General features: G+C 38.0%; 1 protein-coding gene across 2 annotated transcripts; it reads right to left on the minus strand.

The window, feature by feature from the left end:
* Positions 1–563: 563 nt before the first annotated feature.
* On the minus strand, positions 564–24941 carry LOC115952176 (5'-adenylylsulfate reductase-like 7). 2 transcript variants are annotated; one of them, XM_031069249.1, is made up of 4 exons: positions 24278–24941; positions 9213–9394; positions 1672–1796; positions 564–1331 (listed from the first exon to the last, which is right to left on the minus strand). In XM_031069249.1, exons 1-4 carry the CDS (start codon positions 24443–24445, stop codon positions 907–909), a joined length of 900 nt encoding a protein of 299 aa, XP_030925109.1. In that variant the 5' UTR covers positions 24446–24941; the 3' UTR covers positions 564–906. The 2 variants fall into 2 exon arrangements, with proteins under 2 accessions (XP_030925109.1, XP_030925110.1); XM_031069250.1 differs by lacking the exon at positions 24278–24941 and adding an exon at positions 24162–24271.

Here is a 24941-nt window from a genome sequence, read left to right on the forward strand (position 1 = left end):
GTACGAATTTACTACTGTTTGATAAATAATTAAGGATCTATCACTTTTTTAAGACTCGAATTTGTGAAACTCGAGTTTGTGAAACTCGAGTTTGTGAAACTTGAGTTTGCCATGTAACTCGAGTTTCACAAACTCGAGTTCCATGGAAAAATTTCACTAATTTTTGATGTAACTCAAGTTCCAGGAACTCAAGTTCTATAAAAAAAAAATAGCATTGCAAATTTGAAGGCTATTTTTTTTCAAAGAATTCGAGTTTCTAGAACTCAAGTTACACAGCAAACTCAAGTTTCATAAAGGTGATAAATTGCTAAATATTTCACAAACAATAGTATTTTACTAAATATTTTGCCAAATAGTGGTATAAGGCCATTTTGACCCATCTAATCCATCAACAGTTGATTAAAAGGCATACCAATTGAACTTTAATCTTAAATTCCATCATAGTCAGACTGTCACTTTGATTCAATTATCAACATATCCATAGAGCATCTTAAAGGAACAAAAGTTGAACAATCATGTGCTTATGTCTCTGAGAGAGAGAGAGAGAGAGAGAGAGAGAGAGAGGCGTTAATATGCATAAATTCCATCGATGTATAAAGAGAGATGTTCCTCCAAGTGACAGAGAGGTGTTAATATGCTTACATTCCACCAACGTGAAGTAGAGATGTTTCTCCAAGTGACATAATTTATACAAAAAGAAAGCTGTTCTCAAATTTACATGCTTGTTTTCTTCCTACCAAAAAAAAAAAAAAAGAAGTACAACAGCTTCAGCTATATCACCAAAGACGAAACTTTGGGGGAGTAGACAACCTGCCCCAGAGCATCACAGCAGTTTACAATATACTATTTGATCAATAAGCTCTGATCTACCCTTAATTTGATTTAAACGAGACTGTAAGTTACAGTTCAAGATGATGATCTGGCTGATGAAGATTCACCCAAAGCAACAGAAGCCAAAGAAGAAGCCCATACTCGAGCATTCTTTGCACCTTCCTGGAAGTTCCTGGTCTTGCTTAGCCTGAGCTTGGTCCAGACCCTCCTCACATCAATCATGTTAAGGATACGTCCCATTACTTGGCTTGTCTCTCCAAAAATGTCCAAGTTCAGATGAGGAACATATGAGACCCAAAAAGCTTTGAGACAAGATAACACCTCAGGCAATATGTGTACAAGTAGCCTGAAGCAGATGAACAATATGGAGAAGACTAAGTAGGGTTCCCTCTTTGAGATCTCTTTCAGTAACAAACTATTCAAGGACTGGAAAATGGATTTTTCACCACCCTCCAAGCTGATTGGTTGATTTTCAGAAAAATATTGAACTGGTTCAAGACCTGGAATACAGACAGTCACATGAAGTTTATCTTATAGACCAATCTCAGTCATGAGAAACTGCAAATCTGTTCCATGAGTGCAGGGAATTGATTTTTAAATATTCAATTTCTTTGGCTTATCAGGAATTGTTCCTTCAGGCAATGCTAGCAGTCACAATTTTTTAAGTTTCAGGTGTTTGAAGGGAAAAGAAGGAAAAGAGAAAGGGGAAAGGGGGGGGGGGGGGGAGGGGGGAGGGTGTTTGTTGTCAAGTCCATGAGATAATTGTTCCTAGATTTGCATTTGGAAAAATGCACCAGAAATATATTCATATTATCTTTGTTTTTCCCAAGAGAATCGCACCTGTGGTCTTCTTATAAAATTGTACAAGGGAAATGAGATTTTTCGGACCACGATATCGCACCCTTGATGTCCGGTTCACCATTAATATGGAAGGCAAGCTATGGATTCCATATCTTGAAAATATGCTGCAATACATCACATAAATTCAGACAAATAGCAGACCAAAAATAAAAACTCAGCTGCTGAGAAGTAAACAATAAAAGAAAATAATTGGTGTCTGTCCACATTTAAAGAAGGAAAATCCTTGGAGAAAACCCCATTTGGGGATCTTGGTCATACTTGTAATTCAATAGACAGTTTTTTAAGTTTACACACATCAGGTTAGTCTTGAACACACGACCTCTGCCTCCATCTAGCTCTTAAAAGGGAAGGAAGCATTATTTGAGAAAGTTGATTGGCAAAACTAGATATCATCCAGGTTTAATTAGAGGAGGTCAATTGCATGTGATAGAATTTGCACAACACAATTCAAATTTATTTTAAAATGCTTGGCAAGGTAAGTTTAGTTGACATCGTAATATAGCTATTTGGAGGCTTGTGCCACATTGCTTGAGGTGTTGTATTTGGCAAGAACAAAATGCTAGAAGTTTTGAGGGATACAAACGATCTATGCTTGAGCTTAAGTCTTTTTTCTTTCAAACTCTCCTAGAGTGGAGTTTGGTTCTGCTTTTTTTTCTTTTCCTGTTTTACTTGATCTTTGTAATTCTAGAGTACTTGGGTTGGCTATGATTTTTAATAAAAATTTTACATTACCTATCCAAAAAAAAAAAAAAATCATTTTAAAACGCTAAGAGAGAGAGAGAGAGAGAGAGAGAGAGAGAAAGTAAATCTTGAACTTTAAGAACTAACACAGCACCACCTCCAACCTTTTATCACATAAGCCAAGGCCCAAGGATAAATGTGACAGAAAATTAATATATTGCTCATTATCGCCCCCAAGCAGGGGTGTTAGGAATTTTCATGAAATGCTTCCAAGAAGATATGATCATGATCTCAAAGACACAAAACTTTATCTAAACCTGATTTTTGTCACTCCATTTATCTAAGGTTATTTGACTTACATACAACTCAAGTATTAATTTTTCTAGGTACGGCTGCACTTTTGCCCAACATATTTTTTAAGCCAAATAAACCGATGAAAATAATTTCAGTAAATTACGTATTTGATCTCTAGCCTTTACATTGTGTCAATTTGGTCCTTAATGTTTCAAACGTGTCATTTTAGTTTCTAACCTTTTGGTATTGTATTAAAATAGCTCCTATCGTTAAGCAGTGGATGGAAAAAGCTAATGTGGCTAACAGTGCCATTAAAATATTATTTTTTGTGCCATCTAGACTTCCACGTGGACTGACATGGCCTTAATTTGAAAAAATAAAAAATCACAAACCCGATAGAGCTGAAACAATTAGGATTGAAATCCATATCACCAAACATAATTAACCAATCAATTAATCCCAAACTAAGTGAAGCATCTAAATAACTCCAACATACCCTATCAAACTAAAAGAACCATCTGAATCACTGGTATACCATACTAAAACCCAAAAATATTTGAAAACAAAAAAAACAATTTAATAATATTTTTCCTGTTTTCCACTCCACCACCACTGTCTCTATCTCCCAAATCAAAATCAAATTGATACAAAACCCAACACAGTCAGTTATTCCAAATGCAAAAAAAAAGAAAGAAAAAATCACTCCAAAAGTTAATTAATGACTGGGGATTTTGTGAAAGGTGTGGATGATGGGTTGAAGCTCACCAAGCTAGTGTATACCAGAAGTACCAATCCATGGTGGCGATGCCAAAGCTGGCATCTCCGATGGAGAAATCATCAGTGTGTGAGGGTCTGCCACCAGCAGAGATGGTGTGCATGGTGATCAGGTGTCACATTCTTTAAGATTTTGAGTTTATTATTGCACTAGGGTATGACTTATCTTAGCCCGTAGCTGGTGGAAATGACAAAAAATTTGTGTTTGTTGGCTTTAAAGTCTCTATGACTATCATTCTTCATAGTTCATCCAGTAACATTTGACTAATCAACTAATATCAACTTTGACTACAAACTTTAATACCTTTGCCTTTGATTTCTTGGAGTGTACGCTCAATCTATTCAATATTTCCAACTCAAATGCTTCCCTTCTAGCGTGGATCTTTATTTTTTAACTCCAAGTTGGAGACCAGTTGACGGATCAACTAGTCTAACTCCAACAGTCTGAGTTCTCTTAGGTGGAGGCCATGATGAGATTCTGATTTTAGCTAATTGAAGTTTTTATTATATTTTTGAAAAAATAATAATTATAGACACATGGCAGCCTACATGGCAGCTTAGTGGTATAAAAGTAATATTTTAATGTCACTGTTAGCCACATCAGAATTTTCCATCCATCACTTAACAACAAAGATTTTTTTGACACAATACAAAAAGGTTAGAGACCAAATTGACAGAGTGTAAAGGCTAGGGACCAAATATGTAATTTACCCAAATAATTTATATACCAACTGAGCAACTCATTTACTGCATATCTGTGGCAATCATAATATTTTGCGTGGAAAAGCCCATCCCAAACCCAAAGCCCTCTCCAACCTGTCCCTTCGGTAGGCCAAATTCCAAACCCAAAACCCTTCCAGCCAAACCCAATACCCTTCCAGCTTCATTTGGCCAAGCCTCTAACCCAAAGCCCAAACATAAACTTGTTTATAAATGGAAGCCCAAACCCCACCAGCCCTCTTTGACACAATATCAGACCCACCCACACTCTTTATACTCATCGCAAGCCACTCCCTCACACCTTTTCTCTTCGGCATCTTCTAAACCCGGTAGCGATAAGATTGACGCTGAGCTAACACTGCCCCACATGGAACCGACGTGCACCGAGAAGTTTCCCTCAGTGCTCGACAACTCCGATGCCTCCATGACTGAGTCTATGTGTTCCGATGCTTCCGTGGATGAGTCCTTGTGCTCCAATGGTGATGTGGCCTTGCAACGTGACATCCAACAGATCATACATCAGCACTCTGACAACGTCATCAAGAAATGGGGGAATTCTGAGCAGTGGGTTCTTGAATTACGAGATGGGAACAGGGTGGCAATCCCGATTCAAATTTCTTTGCCACCGGGAGATGTCGTTGTCGGAGTGGATGACTTGAACCAGTTGGCGATGGTTCCAGGGGGTGTCATCGGAATCTAAGGAGATTAATTCAGAACTAGAAAAAGGGGTTGATGTTATTGTAGAGGGTTGGGTTTCAGATATTTGCTCCGAGGACGCTTTTCAGTTTGCTGATTCTTCGCCACCTCTAATGTCAATCCACTAGCTTTCTCTTTGCCTATGGGTGCCATGGATATTTATGAACGATCAGCAACTCTAGATGTGGAGACATTGCTGGGTAAGGACATTTACTCAAAATGGTTTCAAGAAAAAATTCAGTGGCTTTGATGATTTTCTTGGGACATCCCTCAAAGGGATGGAAGAGCCAACAACCAAATTCCTGTTGGCTGTTGAAGCTGAGTTACAACAAAGGGCTATTAAGAAAAAAAACTGAAAAAGCCGAGAAGAGCTCAGGGAGGAAAGGAATAAGGGAATTGAGGGGTTCATTTAGCTCTGTCAATTATGGTTCAGCTTCTTCAAGGCGCTCTGGTAATGATAAGGACAAGGCTCTAATTGTTTCCCAATGAATTTGAAGATTCTATCTTGGAATGTTAGAGGTTTGAATGAGAAGGATAAACAACTCAAGGTTCGTAATTTTTTTACGCTCTTGGAAGGCTGATATCGTTTGTTTGCAAGAAACAAAATTGGAATGGGTTACAAGAGGTCTTGTTAGAAGCATATGGAGTTGTCCTTACTTAGATTGGTTTTATTTGGGTTCTGAGGGTGCTTTCAGCGAAATCCTACTCACGTGGGACAGAAGGGCGGTTGAAAAGTTAGATGAAGCAGTGGGGCATTTTTCGATTTCGTGTAGGTTCAAAAATGTCAGTGACCATTTTGAGTGGGCCTTCACAGGTATCTATGGTCCAAATTTGAACAAGAAGCGTCAATTTATGTGGGAGGAATTGGCAGGCTTGAACAGTTGGTGGAATTTGCCATGGTGTTTGAGAGGTGATTTTAATGTCATCCGCTTTCCATCAGAGAGGTTAGGGGCGGGAAGATTTACTCGTTGCATGAATGATTTTTCGGATTTTATCTCTCTTCATGGTCTAATGGATAATCCTTTGGAGGGAGGTCTTTACACATGGTCTAACTCCAACTCAGCCTCTAAAATAGATCGGTTTCTCTTCTCTCCGATTCTGGTAGAATACTTCACTCATTTCTCCCAAAAAAGGCTTCCTAGAGTGTTATCCGATCACTTCCCAATTCTTTTGGAGAGTGGAAGTCATCGAAGAGGGCGAATTCCTTTTCGTTTTAAGAATATGCGGTTGAAGGCGGAGGGGTTTTTAGATAAGATAAAGTCCTAGTGGGAGAATTACCATTTTCAAGGGACTCCTAGTTACATTTTTGCCAAGAAGTTGACTACTCTAAAAACGAACATAAAGAAGTGGAATGAAATAGATTTTGGCAATATCACAGTCAAGAAGCAGCAATTATGGAGTAAGTTGAATGCTTTAGATGTAAAAGAGGACAATCAACCTCTAACAGAGGAGGAAAAATTGGAAAAAGCAACCCTTCACACCGATCTTGAGAAGGCAACCTTGTTTGAGGAGATTAGCTAGAGACAAAAGTCCAGAGTGTTGTTTTTAAAGGAGGGCAATTCCAATACGAGGTTTTTTCATAGGATGGTTAATTCTAATAAAAGAAATAATTGTATTGAAAACCTTATGATTGATGGGGCTTTGTCTTCCAACCAAGATAGGATCGCTGACCATATTGAACAATTCTATATGAACCTATACTCTAAGCAGCAAGTGCAGCATCCTTTCCTTGATGTATTGGATTTTCCAAGGATTTCAGGGGATAATGTGGATTGGTTAGAGAGACCTTTTGAGGAATCTGAGATTTTAGAAGTCATCAAGGAGTTTAATGGGGATAAATCTCCTGGGCCTGACGGTTTTTCGATGGCTTTCTTTCAAGCTTGCTGGGGGATCCTCAAATCAGACATCATGGCTGTGTTCCACCACTTCCATGTCACAGATCAGTTTGAAAAAAGCTTGAATGCTACTTTCATTGCTCTCATTCCTAAAAAGCTGCTGCAGTAGAAGTAAAGGACTTTCGGTCTACCAGCCTTGTTAGGGGGGTTTATAAAATTCTTGCTAAAGTTTTGACTATTCGTCTTCATATGGCTTTAGGAGAGATCATCTCAGCTCCTTAAAATGCCTTCATTCTAAATAGGCAGATTCTTGATTTCGTTCTCATTGCTAACGAATGTCTTGATAATAGATTGAAGTCTGATCAGCCAAGGTTATTATGTAAATTGGACATAAAGAAGGCCTTTGATCATGTGAATTGGGGATTTCTTACTCTCTTGCTTGAGCGTTGTGGATTTTCTGATAAGTGGAGGCGATGGATCTCTTTTTGCATATCAACAGTTCGTTTTTCTATCCTTATTAATGGTACTCCCCATGGGTTCTTTGGAAGTTCAAGGGGGTTGCGGCAAGGTGATCCTTTGTGCCCCTTGTTATTTGTATTGGTTATGGAAGCCGTCGGTAGAATGTTGGATAAGGCCGTCCATGAAGGTCGTTTGTCAGGTTTCTATGTAGGTGTTTCTACTGGAAGATCTTTGATGGTTTCCCATCTCCTTTTCGCTGATGATATCCTAATTTTTTGTGATGCTAATATTAATCAAATGCTGATTCTCTGTATGGTGCTCATTTGGTTTGAGACTGTGTCTGGTTTGAAGGTAAATTTGGGTAAGTATGAACTGGTGGCTGTGGGGGCAATTCATAACATGGATCTTTTGGTGGCTGTCTTAGGCTACAAGCAAGGGTCCCTCCCAATGAAATATTTGGGTCTTCCTTTGGGGGCAAAATTTAAGGACAAGTCTATTTGGAATCCAATTCTAGAGAAGATGGAAAGAAAATTAGCAGATTGGAAAAAATTATATTTATCCAAGGGAGGTAGAGTCACCTTAATTAAAAGCACTCTCTCCAATCTTCCTACTTTTTTTCTTTCTTTATTCCCTATTCCTGCTTTCGTGGCCAACCGAATTGCTAGACTTCAGCGGGACTTTCTGTGGGGTGGCCTAGGAGACGAGCCCAAATTTCATCTGGTTGATTGGTCTACGGTGTGTACACCGCTTTCTTCAGGTGGGTTAGGGATTAGGAACCTGAGAACTTTCAATGTAGCTTTATTAGGGAAGTGGCTATGGAGATTTAGGCAAGAAAGGAATGCTCTTTGGCGTCAAGTGATAGAGGTGAAGTATGGTTATGATTGGGGTGGTTGGTGTTCTAGCTCTTTCTCTGGTCCACATGGAGTTAGTTTGTGGAAAAATATTAGAAGGGGGTGGTACTCTTTATCTCGGTTTATTACGTATGAAATTGGAGATGGAACAAAAGTGCAATTTTAGCTAGATCATTGGAGTGGAACTTCTTCTCTCGCAGACCGCTATCCTAAATTATTTAGAATTTGCTGTAACAAAGAGGCTAGGGTGGCGGATCTAATGAGGTACACCAATGGAGTCCTCCATTGGGAGATTCAATTTTGTAGGGAGGTGCATAATCATGAATTGGAAGTTTTCAGGAGCTTCATTAATTCCATTTATAGCACTCCTGTAAGGGGGATCGGGAAGGATAAGAGATGTTGGCTGCCTTGTAAGAGTAAGGGGTTCACGGTTAGTGCATTCTATCATCTTCTTGTTGGCCATAATGAGTAGTTTTTCCCTTGGAAAAGCATTTGGAAGCAGAAGATCCCCTCTAGAGTGGCTTTCTTTGTATGGACCACAACCTTAGGGAAATGTCTGACAATTGACAATTTAAGGAAAAGAAAGGTTTACATTTTGGATTGGTGTTATATGTGCAAGTGTGATAGTGAAAGTATTGACCATCTATTCCTTCATTGCCCGGTTGCTTCACATCTGTGGGATATGGTTTTTGGTTTATTTGGAGTTTGTTGGATTATGCCAATGTCTGTTGTCGGGCTTTTTGCTTGCTGGCAATTTCGTTTTGGTCGCCATCGTAATGGAGATATTTGGAAGGCCGTTCCTCTTTGCTTGATGTGGTGTATTTGGAAGGAGAGAAATAGTAGGTGTTTTGAAGACATTGAGCGTTTCATGCCTGATCTCAAGCTTCTATTCTTCCGAACCTTACTTGACTGGTTCTCTATGGGGAGAAACCAACATTTTTCTTCTATTTTGGATTTTCTTGACTTTTGTAATTTTCATTTTTGATTTTTCACCTCTGTATGCTCCCTGTGAACTTGGGTGCCTCTCTCTTTTTGATATCAATGAATCTTTATTACTTATCAAAAAAAAATATTTTGCATGGAACATTTGCTTCCTGGCTCTAGAGCCAGGAATTTTCAATTGTCACATGTGAGAAGAGAAAGAAATATTCTCAAAGCACACATGGATAGCATATGAAAAAAAATCAGGACATTTTAGTAAGCATCACACCTTGGCATGGCTGAAGATTGCTCAATTGTCATGTGTTCTATTTGAGGAAACATGGAATTGAGGGTTTCAAATGAAGGAAGCACACTGCGTGAGAATGGACACCAGGAAGCATGGAAGAGTACAACAATATACTCATTTCTCCACTTGGAAGCCAATGCTCTATCAAGGAAGTCTCCATCCACCTAAAGATAGCAAAATGAAGACAAGGAAATGTGAAAATACAATCTTTTTTCTAGCAATAACATAGATGCCAAACTAAGAACAAGCAAGTCATGCCTTTCTTGATTCCTCATATCCATCAATTGATTTTCTTTATAATAGTAACAGAAACTTGGATACAAAAATTATCAAAAGGAAGCAAAACTGTAAAAGTCTAATATTCTTGCATTACAAGGAATGATGGAAAAATATACAGTAAAACTTGTAAACTTAGACTGTAAATTCTGAGCACACATATAGAGAATTCTCTAAACCTTATCTTCTAAGTATAACTAGAAGGCTAATAAAACAGAATAAGAGGCTAACTTAGACTCAGAAAATAAACTTATTTAATTACATAAAATATCCTAAAATTTGCAAGAATTACAGAAAATTACGAATTTTCCCTTCATGACAGAACGAATCATAACTTATAAAATATAAATATAAATTTAGAACTATCTTTTGCTCAGTAAATAGTGGGGGAGGGGCGAGTTGGGATTCAAACCCTAGACACTAGGCACCACATATTGTGCCAACACTACCGAGCAATCACTCAAGCCCCTAAATTAAGAACTATTTTAATTTTTAACACTAGATTCATAGAGATTTGATCTTCAAAACAATATGAGACTCATGGAAAGGAAGATTTGGTCAACATCAATAGCATGATAGTTGGAAAGCAGTTCCCCATTGTCTGATGTGGTGTCTTTAGAGAGAGCACAATTCCAGAGGTTTTGAGGATGTTGAAAGGAACCTGCCGGATCTTAAGCTTCTCTTTTTTTAGACTTTGTTAGACTGGATCTGGATGTCAGCTGTGAGATGTTTTTCTTTTTGCTCAATTTGTGATTTGATAGATCATTGTAATTTGTGAGATTGAATATTTTGTCCCCATCTGTATACAACCTGTATTCTTTGGGTGACTCCTTTTTTGGTATCAATAAAGTTACTACTTATCAAAAAACCCTAGTAATTCTTCATTAGTGCCTGCCACAATTTGAGAGGCGCCAAGGTACTGTTCATTTGCATCACAAGGTAGTGGACATGTTTGGCACTGGTCTATGGATCCATAAGTAATGGGCAGAAGGTGAGGTTATGGGTTCATTCCCCCATCTGTGCATGAGCTTTTTACAGAATAATAAATAAATAAGGTAGTAGAGACGTTCCACACTTCTAGTATTGGAGACTAACAATTAGTGATCACACTAACAGATTTTATCATATAGCAAGTCAATTAGAAAGAATTATTTCAGTCACTTAATTTTAATGTTAGACAATAAAACAACATCTTCAAAAAGATGTAGAACAAATAATTTACAGCATTCATTTAAATTGACCATTCAGGTGCCAAAACTGTCATAACAGTGCTAAGAGGAATCTCTTGGCATAGGAGAGGGTCAAGAGATCAACTCTATTAGTACACCAAAGGTTTTTAGAGACGGAGACAGAGAGAGTTCAGGCAACATATTAAGAGAATGGGACCATCATATGTGAGCTCCTTTCCAAAAGAGAAGCCGAAATGACTGACTCTAAACACATTTCAAGTATTTTCTTCAAAATAATTTCAAAGTTATGAGCTCTGACATTGCAGATTACCAAATTAAATTTAAAAGTCCCTAATCTAGCGAAATATAAATAAGAAAACAATCAAATATTTCAATCACTTCAGTCACATGTCAAGACATCAAAACAAAGCAACCATGTTCCTTTGTACATATTCATATAGGCTAGCTGGGTTTTTTATGCACTGATGCTGAACACACCTTACATAACACAGACTTTCTTTTTACCACCTGATCCATAAGCTAATAAAGGAACTAAGATTCTGGTTACAACTTCAGGTAACGTGCAATTAGAAAGTGCATGTGCTAACTCTAAACAATAATAATGTTTATATTTATCATCTTTATTTAACTTAATCTTTCATATGGTAGGTTTGGAGAAAAGATAAACATCAAATAAATAGTCAAACAAAAGTCCTTTTTGTTTCCTGGTAAGCACAGCTTATGCCTTGTAATGAGATTGAACTCTTGACCTCACCCCCTGACCCCCAACCCCTTGTAAATGGCGAAAGATGTCATTTGATCCAGAGACCATTAGCTTGTCAAAACAGAAGTATCAATTTTTTTTTTTTTTTTTTTTTTTTTGAGCATCCAAAACAGAAGTATCAGATTAACATTATCATTTTAAGAAATATTGAGGGAAATAAAAATGAAGCTATAATTAGTTTAAAAGTTAAAAAATCAGAGGTAAAGCGAGTCAAATTAGTCAGAAGTAGACTTAACTAATAAATGGTTATTGATGAGCTATCTGAGAACAGCAAAAAGTTTTAAGGTTCATAATATCCATGAAAAACTAGTATTGTTGGAGACAGATAGGATGAAGAGAAACTGCCAACTTAGATTTATAATTAACTACATTGTGACAAAAAAGAGTTTCATAAGTAGAGCTAAATTGATTCTTCCAAATATAATTCAAGTAAAATCAAGAGAATGATACAGTACAAGATAAAGAGTTATAACCAAAAGGTGTATAAAATTAACCACATGGGTTAGCTCTGAACCATCCACCAAAAAACTATCTCAAGCATTAACTTAAAAAGATTTTAACTTTTAGAAAGATGAGATAATGGGTCTTTGCAGATTTTTACACTCCCTCTCCAAATTGAGAGTCCCACTTTGGGAATAACAATATAGTGAAAATGATAAATGGTCAAAACTATACCTCAAAAGATTTTATACCCGAGCTCAGACAATATTTTATACATTAATTTTACCTATCAAAAAAAAAAAGCTAAAAATATACTCACAGATTTTCTTTTCTTTTTTTAAATGATTCATTTTTTCCCTCCAAAAAGATTAATTCAAGAAGGTTCTAATTTTTAAACTTTACTTTCAAAAGGCTATATTTAGGGAAGGCAGGGCAGGGTGAATATTCTTTGTTGGAAAGATTAGGGGCAGGTTCATGGTTTACTTTATACCACAGGCTTGCAGTACAGGTGTATCTTTCAAATGCAGAAAGAAAAATGCAATACATGAAAAGCAACTCACATATATATTGAGTGAAACTTAATCACGGCATTAGTTAACGTTTGAGTATGCCTACATAAGTTTGCATGAATGCAAATTTTGTTCACTCTTGCAAATAAAAAATGAGAAACAGAAATTCGGATGTGATGTTTAATTTGTAAATGTAAGAAAAAAAGGGGCAACATAGAACTAAAAGGCAAGCATCCTAATAAACAAGACTATGTCAGGCTTCTTCATGGTTTTACAAGGAAATGGCATCTGATGACACCTTTAAAATAATAGAAGTTTAATGGGTTATTTCTTGGTCAAATTATTGTTACCAAATAAGCATACCAGATGGCTAAGCTGAATTTTAATACTAAAATATGTCATTTGAGCTTCACTAACAAGCCCTCTAAAGCCTTAAGTTCTTATGGGTGCTATACAATGTAATTCAGTAAGGCATTTATCTAATGCAGTAATTCCTTTGCACAATACATGTATTTAAGTTTGTTTAAATAGCAGACCATGAAGAAAGAAAATTTTGGTGGCGCTTCTTTTTGGTACCCAATTTCCTGAAGCAGCATGGGATTTGCAAGAGTAAGGGAAAAAAACAGAACAATCCTATAGCTTCACCACCTAAAAGCCTGGAATCACCACCAAACTAGAGAGACAAATCCCAATTCCATATTAGTATTCAACATGTCCCACAATATTTTTCTGAAGCCCTTAAGTGAAGCTTCCAGGGTTACAACAAATAAGGAAAGAAACAATGTAATCAAATTACATAAATTTAGAAATAGAATTAAAAAAATAATAATTCAAATCTCAAATAAAATCTGTCAACATTAATTTTGGCTGTCTCCTTCATCATTCTCCCCTGGTTAGAGAAAACTCTAACCTCAAGTTCTTGAATTGTTTAAGGAGAAGACCTCTTACACTTGATACTTGCACCAACTCTTGAAACACTTTTGGCATCACTAAGAACAAAGAAGCTTTCTGTTTCATAATATCATTAAATGTGTCTGGAATAATAAAATCAATGGGTCAAATCAGTGTTGCGAACAATATATTATAGCCTCTTAATCCACAGAAAGCACCATTGTACAAGATTTTCCACTTCATGCACCATGGAGTGTTGATCATGAGTAAATGCATCACACTCACTCGTTACAACCAGAGCTCCCTCTAATTCTTTGCTCCTTTTTTAACATCAAATTGTGGGCGCTCTTCCTTCTCAGTAATGAGCAACATATCTGACTCTCCAATAAGTGGGTATTAAATCACCTACATATGTTTCAAGTACTCCAGCATGTTGTTTTGACTCTATGGTATGATCTTCTCACTGCTCTAGCAGTGTAGCAACATTTGTTAGCACTTGTACGTCTCTTTCAGCACCAGGTTTTGGTGGCTCAACATTATTGTCTCCCATGCGTGAAGCTAGGGTTTCATCACTATTGGTCATCCTTTGATAGGAAGCCTCCACTGATTTTAATCAAGCAAACGTATCTTGAATGGTTTTCATTACTAACTCATTAAAAAAACGTTGACCCTCTAGAAAATCACCCAACCCATTTTGTGACCTGTTAATAAACAGGTATTCTCAAATCAGACTCAAATCCAAGAAACAAGAAAGAGAGATATGAAATCCCAGCGCCCGTCCAAAGAATGATCAAAATCAAACTCAAATCTCACCAATTTTCCCCCCTTTTGTAGTTGTAGACATGGTCTATATTAAATGATCAAAATCAAACTCTTCTATATCACTATTAATTATAATTAGGCTATTGGCTCTCTCTCACCTTTTAATGTAGTCACAAATCATGATTAACAAGGCTACGTTTCTCTCAGCCAACAAATTCCTTCAATTTCTCAGATGATATGCCCTCCTCCTCCTACTCTTCCTCTCAATAAGTTTGTTTTACATGTTTGGAAATAATTCCATAATTACGTACCCGAAAAATAACTCTTGTAACGGAACCCAAAAAGCAATTCAAAAGCAAGATACATAGTAACAGATAAAGTGAGAATTTTAATCATTCTCTGGGTTTCAAGAAAAAGTGAAAAACAGAAAATCAAATTCAAATTTGAGAAACAAGAAAGGGAGAAAAGAAATCCCAACAAGTTTGATTTTGATTTGGGAATACCCATTTGCTTACGGGTCATAAAATGGGTTGGGTGATTTTCTAACGGGTCATGGTTTTTTTAGTGAGATAGCAAAGGGTTTTAATTTTTTAATATTAAAATTGATGTCATGTCATTTAAAATTTGCCATGTCAATATTTTGTTAGCCACGTAGGCACTGAGACTAACAACTGTTAACAAAAGGATCACTTGCGCTAATTTTTTAATCTTAAAAAGACCAATAGTGCTCATTTGAAACTTGAGGGACTAATAGTGCTCAACAGGCAAACTTCAGGGACTAAGAGCATTCGCATTAGTCTCAGCAAACTAGTTTGATGTTAAAAATGTAGCTAAAAACTCACAAAAAGCCCACACATCATACTCAACAAACTATTAAAAAAAAAAATTTGGTAAGTAACAAACTATCAAAAAAAATTTAACATTCAATCTTAGCTCGCCACAACCAACAAGACATATCCCTCGCTACTACTAAGAAAATTATTTTTTTATTCTCTCTTCTCTCTCTCCTCCCCTCGCTGACTCATTCTCTCCTCTCTTCTCTCTTCTCTATTCTTTTGGACTTGATCGAGGCATCGTTGATCTTGAAGGGTAGTAGGATTATGATTTTATGTTGGGATTTGAGTGGGGTCTCCAAGGGCAGAGGCTGACCAGAGGGAATGAGAGAGAGGAACTGAGATGGGATTTTTGCAGTGGGCGTGGTGGTTTCTAAGGTGGGTGCGGTGGTTGCTGGATTTTTGTTGATTTTTGCAGTGGGTGTGGTGGTTTCTGACAGTGGGGGCGATGGTTGCTGGGTTTGTGGTTATTTTTGCGGAGGTGTGGTGGTTGGTTTTGGTTTGGGTTTTCTGTGAAAGGGAATGTGAAAATTTGTTGATTTTGTTGGAAGGAAGGGGTGCTTGGTGGTGTTACTGAAGGAGATTCTACTGGGTTGTAGAAGGAGGTTTTTTAAAGCCTGGTATGGTTGTGACTTTTGGTCCCACCAAGCTGACCACTGAAGTTAAGTCCATTGAAATGCATCATGAGGCTTTCCTAGAGGCTCTTCTTGGTGACAATGTTGGCTTCAACGTTAAGAATGTTGCTGTTAAGGATCTGAAGCGTGGGTTTGTTGCCTCCAACTCCAATGATGATCCTGCCAAGGAGGCAGCCAACTTCACCTCCCAAATTGTTGGGTTGCTGAGAAAGGGTTGGGGTTTGGGGAAGATGAACAGAAAATATATATATATATATATATTTGTTTATTTATTTGTAGAGAGAGAAAAACTAATATTTAAATGAAGTGGAGAAAGTGAAGCTTTGCCATTATATTAATTATCCTTTATGCATTGATAATTTTTCCTCACCAATAACGAATTTCGCACTGATTCGAAGTTGATGCAGCATGGAGAAAAAGGAAATTACTTATATAAAAAAAAGGAAATAAAAATAACTCTAGCTTTCACCACCTAAGGTTGTTTAGAATCACCACCAAGCTAGAGAGAAAAAACTCAATTCCACACTATTCATCAAATTCAACAATTCAAAATGTCCTACAATGTTTTTCTAAAGTGTTTAAGTACAGCTTCCAAGTTTACAACAAAGAAAAGAAACAAAATAATCAACTCCAATACACAGTATACACTTTGACAAAAGAATCTAAACTAATTCATACCAAATGAAATCCACCAACTTTAATTTTGGTTGCACTCTCTGCATCACTTTCTCTCCAAATCTATATATACACACACACACACACATACATATAGAGATAGAAAGAGAGGGCCCAAGTGAACAAGTTAAATATATCTTTTCCTCTTGTTCCACTCTTCTCTCCTTGTTTACAAAACAAACGGTGGAAAACCAAAAATAATTTTCAAAATTATCTTCTTTTGTTTGGGATAAGATCCCCTCCCATTGAATCCGCCAATTCCCTCCAATTTTTATTTAGACGCAAGATATGTGCATTTAAAAATCAAATAAACGCCATGCATTATCGCACATCCAGCTAAAAATGGGAGGGAATTGGAGGGGATCCTTTCCCCTTTTGTTCTCTCAAATTTCACACCCCTCAACCCTTCAGCCTAAACCTACCCCAAATGTTAATCCCACACAGCCACCCAAACCTTTAGCCTCACAGCCCAAGCCTAAGTCACAATCAGGGGAGTTAGAGAGGTCTTTAGCATTCTTTCGAATTGATTCAAAGGCTTTTTCTTTAGTTTTTGATGGTGGTAGAATAGATTTTTATGCTATTCATGAACGCCGGGGACAGTTCCATGGCTCAATTAGGGAGGTCCGTTTGGGTTTGGATTTGATTATTGCTAGTTTTGCAGATCTTTATCATTGGAATTTTCGAAAACAACACGTTTTCAAACGTTTACGTGAGAATTCTAAACTTTTGGAGATTACTAGTAGATCTAACAAAGGTGGCGTATTTGTGGAAATCTCTGAGTACCACAATGGTGCAAGACGGGGTTGCCTATGGGTTCCAGAGGGGACCAAGATAGGCGGTTGGGTTTTGTTTGGAACGAGATTTACATGACCATTTTTTGGGAAAGACCACCTATGGGCTGTAGAAAAAGGTGGTGGCCAGAGGTGGTGAGTTCGAAAAAATAGTTGACATGAAAAAGTCTCAAGTTTGGAAAAAATTAAAAGTCCACGAAAATAAAGGGAGTGATTTAAGTTTTGTGAAGCAATTTCCAAATATAACTGACCAGATTAATAAGTCTGAGTCTTTGGGGGGATTTGATTTTACCAAAAAGTCAAGTAACGCTAGTGTGTCAACAGCTGGCAGACCTGTATGTGCAAGTCACCTGAAATGGACACAGGCCCATTTTAATTTAAAAATATTGGTTGATTTGGTGGGTGAGAGTAAGCAGGCTGTTTCTTGGGGTAAAACACAGCCCAATGTAAGTGGGCCTTCTCAAGCTTAAGCCCAACACACAACCACCTGTGAGAAAGGGTCTGGCCAGCCCATGATTGTCCTTCCAAGACAGTCACGTGTCAGCCATGGGGATGATAACATGCAATCTTCTGTGTGGGAGACTGGGGAAGGGTCAAGGACACACAAGGAAGAGGAAGGAGAGATCCCGAGCTCCAGTGAGGGACCGGGCTGCCCTCCCACCGTTGCCACGAAGCCCGATGACCATGTTTCGGTGGCCGATTTCCTTGATGCAGAACCGAGTGCTCACGGTACAATCGTGGAGGTGGGTTTGAGCACCGACGGTGAACTGGCCCACTCCCCTACTGCCACCAAGCAAACTGGAGACCAAGGGGCTGGGTTTTTGGTCGCTGATCCACCTATTGTTGTCCGTTCGATGCATTGCAGATTCTGGGTGTCCAAATTTGGTTCAGAGTCAATTTCTGGTGGGTTCAGACTTGTCCTTTTCTATAACTGAGGTAGGTTGTGGTTTGACTAAATTTGAAATTCTTAGACTGGTTTGGGATGGCTCTTTGTCTTCGGCTAAGGGTGAGGTAGATTCTGTGGACATTACACCTTTGGCTCTAAGGGACCCAAATGGTGTTCGTGATCTTGTCACTTTGGAAGATGATTCAGATGGGTCTTTCTATGGAGGAGGAATTGGAGCCTTCAAAAAGGATGAGAATGATGATCAAAGGGTTTGTTACTTTTGTGGGATACCCCATTGCTTGTTGCGAGAGACAGTACATTGATTTTTTCCAGAAACTTGAGAGGGTTTGGGAGCAGCAAGCGATTGTTGCTACTACTCGCCGGACTCTACCCGAAAAGGTATTAGGGAATTAAGGAATTTGTTTTCTTCTATTAATTACGATGGGCATTCTAGTAGAAGTACAAGGGGCAGTTTGACATCCTCTAGTTTGGGTTTGTCTGTTGGTCAATGAATTTGAAACTTCTATCTTGGAATGTGAGGAGATTGAATAATCCTCATAAGAGAGATGTTGTGAAGAATCTCTTAAGGGAGTGGAAGTGTGATATTGTATGTCTTCAAGAATCTAAACTGGACAACACCAACTCTATCTTGGTAAAAAATCTATGGGGTAGCCCTTTTGTAGACTGAGGGGCTTTAGATACCTTGCATACAGCTGGGGGGTAATTTTGACTTTTTGAAAGTTTTAATTTTATTAAAGGGAGTGTCAAATGGTTTTGAATGGATCTGTTCAGGACCGACTGACGAAACCCTTAGGGATGCAATGTGGGCAAAACTGGACTCTGTGAGGTCACGGTGGGCTAGGGCTTGGTGTTTATTTGGTGATTTCAATGCTATCAGATACTTGGCTGAGAGACTTGGCTGTAACTCTTTTAGTCCAGCTATGTTTAAATTTTCGGATTTTATTGCAAAACATTTGCTAGTGGATTTGCCTTTGGTGGGAGGTGAATATACTTGGTTTAGAGATTCTGATACTCCTTCAATGTCCAGAATTGATAGAGTTTTGATGTCAGCTGATTGGGAGGAGCATTTCTTAGATGTGACTCAAAGGACTCTCCCTAGGGTGGTGTCGGATCATTGTCCTTTACTAGTGGAGGCGGATGGCATGTCAAGGGGGAAAAGTCCTTTCAGATTTGAAAATATGTGGCTAAAAGTGGAGGGTTTTATGGATAAGGTTTGAATTTGGTGGAATGCTTATCACTTCGCGGGACCTCCTAGTTATGTTCTAGCTTGTAAGTTGAAGGCCCTAAAAGGGGATCTAAAGCATTGGAACAAGCATGTTTTTGGAGATATAGCTTTTAAAAAAAAGAGTCTTAACTGAGCTTTTAGACATTGACATGAGAGAAGAGATGCAGGTGTTGATTCATGAGGACAGGTAGGGCTGTCCACGGGTCAATTCGGATCGAGTTTGGGTCTGACCCACACCCGACCCGATTGAATCGGGTGAACGGAAATTAGACCCGCGGCCAATCGAACGTTCGGGTCGAGCCCGATGGAGTGGGTCATCGGTTGAGTGGGTCGGAGCTGGTCAAGTGATTTCGAGTCTCAAGCACAAAAATATTTCAAAACCCAGAACAATCTTCTAAAAAAAAAAAAAAAAAAAACCCAAAACAATCTTCTAAAAAAAACCAAAACAATCTCCTCAAAATCCAAAGCAAAAACCCTAGATCTATGAGACTAAAACAAAATCAAAACCCAGAACAATCTTAAAAATAAATAAATAAAATAAAATCCAAACCAAAAACCCTAGATCTATAACTAAAACGAAAAAGAGAGAAGATTAAACCAGTAGCACCACCACCACTCCCTCCCCCACCACCAACACATCCATCACAAGATCAATACAATATTTTTTTTTTTAATAGAACTTTTTTTTTTACTGACCCACCATCAAAATGCATAAATCAGAATATCAAGAGGAGATTTCAAGTTAATCAAAGGAAGCTCGTGGAGTTGGAGACTCAACCAAGGACGGCGAGTGCAACGACGACACGACAACATCAGAAATAGGCTTGTGGAGTTTGAATCAGCGATAGTAGACTGGGCAACGTCAGCAAGGAGGCTAGGGTTAGGGCAGCGACAAGGCCCAACTTAGTGATGGCAGCAGCAAGGAGGCTAGGTTAGGGATTTAAGTGAGAGATTAGAGAAAGTGAGAGAAATTTTTCTAAAACTGAAACATAGAACAAAGTGAACAGACCCATCATCACTGTGTTTTTTCTTTTAAAAATTTCTAGGTCGAGTGGGTCGGTTTACACGGGTTAGAAGTCAAGGGACCCAAAACCCCCCAAAAAACCAAATATTAAAATTAATTGACTCGCACCCGACCCGTATGGACATTCGGATCCATCCATGGGGCTTCGGGTCGGATCAGGTCGGAGGGGGGGCCGAGTCAGACAGGTTGATGGATAGCCCTAAGGACAGGGCTAGAAGGTTGGTGATTAAATCTGAAATAGATTATTTAGCTTCTTTGGAAAAGATTTCTTGGAGGCAGAAGTCCAAGGCCCTTTTTATTAAAGAAGGTGATAACAACACGCAATTCTTTCATAGAATTGCCAATTCTCATAGGCAAACCAATCAAATTAGGGAAGTGGAGGTGGATGGCATTCATTATGAGGATGAGTCAGATGTTACGGATCAGGTGGTGGGTTTTTATAAGAAATTATATCAGGAACTAGAAGCTTGGAGACCTACTATTGACGGGTTAGAGTTCGCTTGTTTAGACGAAACTGAGAGGTCTATGTTGGAGAAAGAGTTTGAGAAGGAGGAGATCATTGAGGCTCTCAAGGAGGCAGAAGGTGATAAGGCCCCTGGACTAGATGGGTTTACTATGGCTTTCTTTCAGAAGTGCTAGAGTGTTTTAGAAGGGGATGTCATGGCATTTTTCAAGGATTTTCATAGCCATTGTGTTATTGAGAAATCTCCTAATGCCACTTTCCAGTGTTTGATTCCCAAGAAGACTAATGCAATCAATATTAGAGACTTTCGTCCTATTAGTCTCATGGGCAACCTTTACAAGCTTTTGGCTAAGGTGTTGGCTCATAGACTCCGAGGGGTTTTGGATAAACTGATATCTGATTCTCAGAATTCTTTTGTGGGAGGAAGACAAATTCTTGATTCGGTTTTAATTGCTAATGAATGTTCAGATAGCAGGTTGAAGAGTGGCAATCCGGTTGTTATAGTTAAATTGATCATGTGAATTGGAATGCCTTACTTTTTACCTTATGGAAAGGATGGGATTTGGGACGAGGTGGAGTAGATAGATTAAGGCATGTATCTCTACAGTTAAATTCTCAGTTTTGGTCAATGCGTCTCCTACTGATTTTTTTGGTAGTTCTCGTGGCCTTTGCCAAGAGGATCCTTTGTCTCCTCTATTATTCCTATTAGTTATGGAAGTGCTAAGTAGACTACTGAAGAGAACGGAAAATGGTGGTTTTCTTTGTGGTTTTCAAGCGGGGTCACATAGACAACGGGGTGTGCATATCTCTCATCTTCTTTTTGCTAATGATACGATTTTGTTTTGTGATGCTTCTAGGGAACAATTATTATACATTCGGATAGTGCTGATCTTCTTTGAAGCTATTACGGGCTTCAAAATTACTGTAGGTGAGAGTGAGATTGTTCCTATTGGTGATGTTGGGAATTTGAATGCTTTGGCCCGCACCCTATGTTGCAAGGTGGGCATATTGCCTATGAGATATCTGGGCATACCTCTCAAGTCTCAAGGCCCATTATAAGGATTATAAGGATGCACCGATATGGAATCCTATTATAGAAAAGATGGAGAAAAGGCTATTTGGTTGGAAAAGACTTTATTTGTCGAAAGGTGGCAGGCTTACTTTGTTAAAAAGTACTCTCTCAAGCCTTCCCACCTACTTTTTATCTTTGTTTACTATCCCTCAGGCTATGGTAGCTAGAATAGAAAGGATTCAGAGGAATTTCATTTGGGGGGCCTCAGAGGATGTTTTTAAATATCCTTTAGTTGCTTGGGATAAGGCCTATTTGCTTGTTGAGAGTGGTGGTTGGGGATCCAAAGGATTGGGTTGTTTAACAAGGCCTTACTTGGGAAGTGGTTGTGGCGTTTTGGGAAAGAAAGTAACAGATTATGGTGTTAGGTTATAGCAGCCAATTATGGTGAGGGGAGAGGAGGCTAGTGCACTAGAGGGGTAAGAGGTTCTCATGGGTGTGGGATGTGGAGGAATATTAAGGAAGGAACAAAGAAGTTCTTTAGTCAAATTCTGTATAATGTGGGGGAGGGTTGCTGTGTTAGTTTTTGGCATGATCCTTGGTGTGGGCCTATTCCTTTGAAGGAACTCTTTCCTGCTATGTTTGCTTGCTCTCTTTCTAAAGAAGCATGAGTCTCTGACTTGGTAATATCTACTTCTGAAGGAGTTAGAAGGAGTTGGAATTTACTTTTCCGTCATGGTCCTCATGATTGGGAGGCAGACACTATTCATTCCTTTTTTGAGCTTATTTATTCCTCTATGCCGAGGGGTGAGGGGGATGATCACCTGATTTGGAGATTGACCACATTTAGGGTATTTGATGTGCGCTCTTTTTATAAGTTGTTATCTAGTCCTAACACCAATGAATTTCTTTGGGAGTGCATTTGGTGTGTAAAGGTGCCTAAACGGGTGTCTTTCTTCTTATGGATAGCAACTAATGATGGGATACTCACCATTGACAATCTTGTCAAGAGAGGTCGGTTTCTAGTTAATAGGTGCTGTTTATGCTACTGTGATGGGGAATCAGTAGATCACCTTCTCACGCCTAATGGTGCAAAGCTTTTGTAGCATTTGGGATCCAATGGGTAATGCCAAGGTCAGTCAACTATTTTTTCTTTATGTGGAGAAACGGGTTTGGAAAGCATCATTCAACCATTTGGAATATGATCCCAACATGTTTAATGTGGTTAGTTTGGCAGGAACGCAATACCCGCACTTTTGAAGACAAGGAGAGAATAGTAGATCATCTAGAATCTCTCCTCTTTGGTACTCTATTTCTTTGGGCTCGTATTTGGGGGTGTACGAATTGTATTTCTTTATCTAATTTTTTAGTCTCTATTTCCTTTAGTTCTTGATTATATTGTATTTGTTTCTTGTTTAGAGTGTTCACCATCATGAACATGATGTTCAATTTTTTCAATAAAAGTCTTATTACCTATCAAAAAATAAACATTTACCACTAAAGCATAAAAGAATGAATTCTAGTACATAATTTCCCAGAAAGGCCAAGAATTGAAAGACAAGAAAGTTCAACTCAATGACCTAGAACAACACATGAAACTTGTACCGGTTTATTTTATAAAGAAACATCTACATTGTTATCAACACTAATATTGCATGGAAATATTCCATAAAGAGATAAGCAATAACTACCTGAACACAAATATCATTTCCTGTTATCAATCAGCTTACATTATCATATATTCTAGTCTTCAAGCAATATCGTATATTATGTAGCTTAATTACACCCTCAAATCATGCTGGAAACATAACCGCTATAGTGCATATTTTTTCCCGCCATGGATTTAGTAATACTTCCTAGTGCTAGAATGCATAGAATGGACACCGAAACTGTATTATTTTTCCAGGAAGCTAACACCCTGATGTAATCACCAACCCTTGCACCTTAAATAAAAATCTTCCTGTCCCTCTAGTCGATACTAGGTATGCAGACCAAAGCTGATGCAGTTATGCCGCACTTAACACCTCTAAAATATGGCGAACTATATCAAGTATATACTTCTGTTGACCTATATTCATGGTTTTGCTCCTCCACAAGACAAATTCAAACCTTCTAGAATATGAATATTTCTCATAGTTATAAATCTTAACAGTGATTTAAAAGGACTAAGTTGAATTGGCTACAAAAGAAAACCCAAAAAAATAAATCACATAAAAAAGCATTTAGCAACAATGTTTTATTTTGATTTCATTTTTTTTTTGGGGGGGGTTAATACTAGGTTATTACTTATTAGTCAAAATCAGGGAATTTGAATAATGCCCAACTTCATTTCATTTTCTTCTCTAATCAGATTTTTTATCAGAGAAAGATACTTAACATTCAAAAGTCAACCAAATACAACCGAATACGATTCTCCAATTATTCAAAAAAAAAAATTAATTAAAAATAAGAACTTAATAGCCTCAACAACAAAATACCACTAACCCTTTGCAGCAATTTACATATAAAAGTAAAAGTAAAGGAAAAAAAGGAAATACCCAGAAACAAAAGTCAGCCAAGATCAAGCACAAAATTCTCAGAACCCTACAAAATCCCCAAAAATCTACAATCAAGGAAATGTGAAATTGAAAAGAAAGAAAAGGAGAAAGCGTACCTGGAGAGGTGGGTTGGGGGAGATCGAAATAGGGCATTGAGAATGAAGAGCATACAGAAACAAATTGGAGTCCTTTGGGCACAAAGATGAAGAAGAACAAGACCCCAACCGCAGAGAAGAGAACACTGTGATGATGCAAACCAAGAGAAAACAAACACCAACAGCCATAGAAGAAGAACAACAACAACAATAACAACAAAGGGTATGCAATTGCAGACACAATATACAATAACAGAGAGGGGAATAATATTTAACAAAATGAAAAAGAGAAAGAAAAAAAAGTTTCTGAGTATATATATATATATAGATAGATAGATAGATATATGTGTTGTGTGCGTGTGTCTAATTCTATAGGGTAAAGAGCTTTTTTTGGTTGGTGATGTTTGTGTTTAAATGGTTTGTATTTGGGTATTTATTTTGCCTATTAAATCTCAAATGGTATATTTGGAAGTGGGACTGGTGGCGCTGGTGCTGGTGCTGGTGCTGGTTCGTCGAAATGATCTGGGGCCGGGTCCAACTAAGACTAGTCATATGATATGGTCTAGAGACCTACCTTTCCAGCTCCAACATCCAACAAACCTCCTTTTATATCTCTCTGTTCTATTCTATTTTACCTGCTCAACCGTCAACACTCTAGCTTCTTCTTCTTCTTTTCTTTTTCTTT

This window comes from Quercus lobata, chromosome 7 (assembly GCF_001633185.2).
Source record: "Quercus lobata isolate SW786 chromosome 7, ValleyOak3.0 Primary Assembly, whole genome shotgun sequence".
Lineage (NCBI taxonomy): Eukaryota > Viridiplantae > Streptophyta > Magnoliopsida > Fagales > Fagaceae > Quercus > Quercus lobata.

Bases quoted from the DNA above. Each gene is read 5' to 3' on its own strand.
- LOC115952176 (XM_031069249.1), bottom strand. From the start codon at position 24,445: ATGGCTGTTGGTGTTTGTTTTCTCTTGGTTTGCATCATCACAGTGTTC. The intron at 9,395-24,277 runs GTACGCTTTCTC...TGCTATCTTTAG, and splicing joins CCCCCAACCCACCTCTCCAG to GTGGATGGAGACTTCCTTGA. The intron at 1,332-1,671 runs GTGCGATTCTCT...TCTGTATTCCAG, and splicing joins ATTTTATAAGAAGACCACAG to GTCTTGAACCAGTTCAATAT.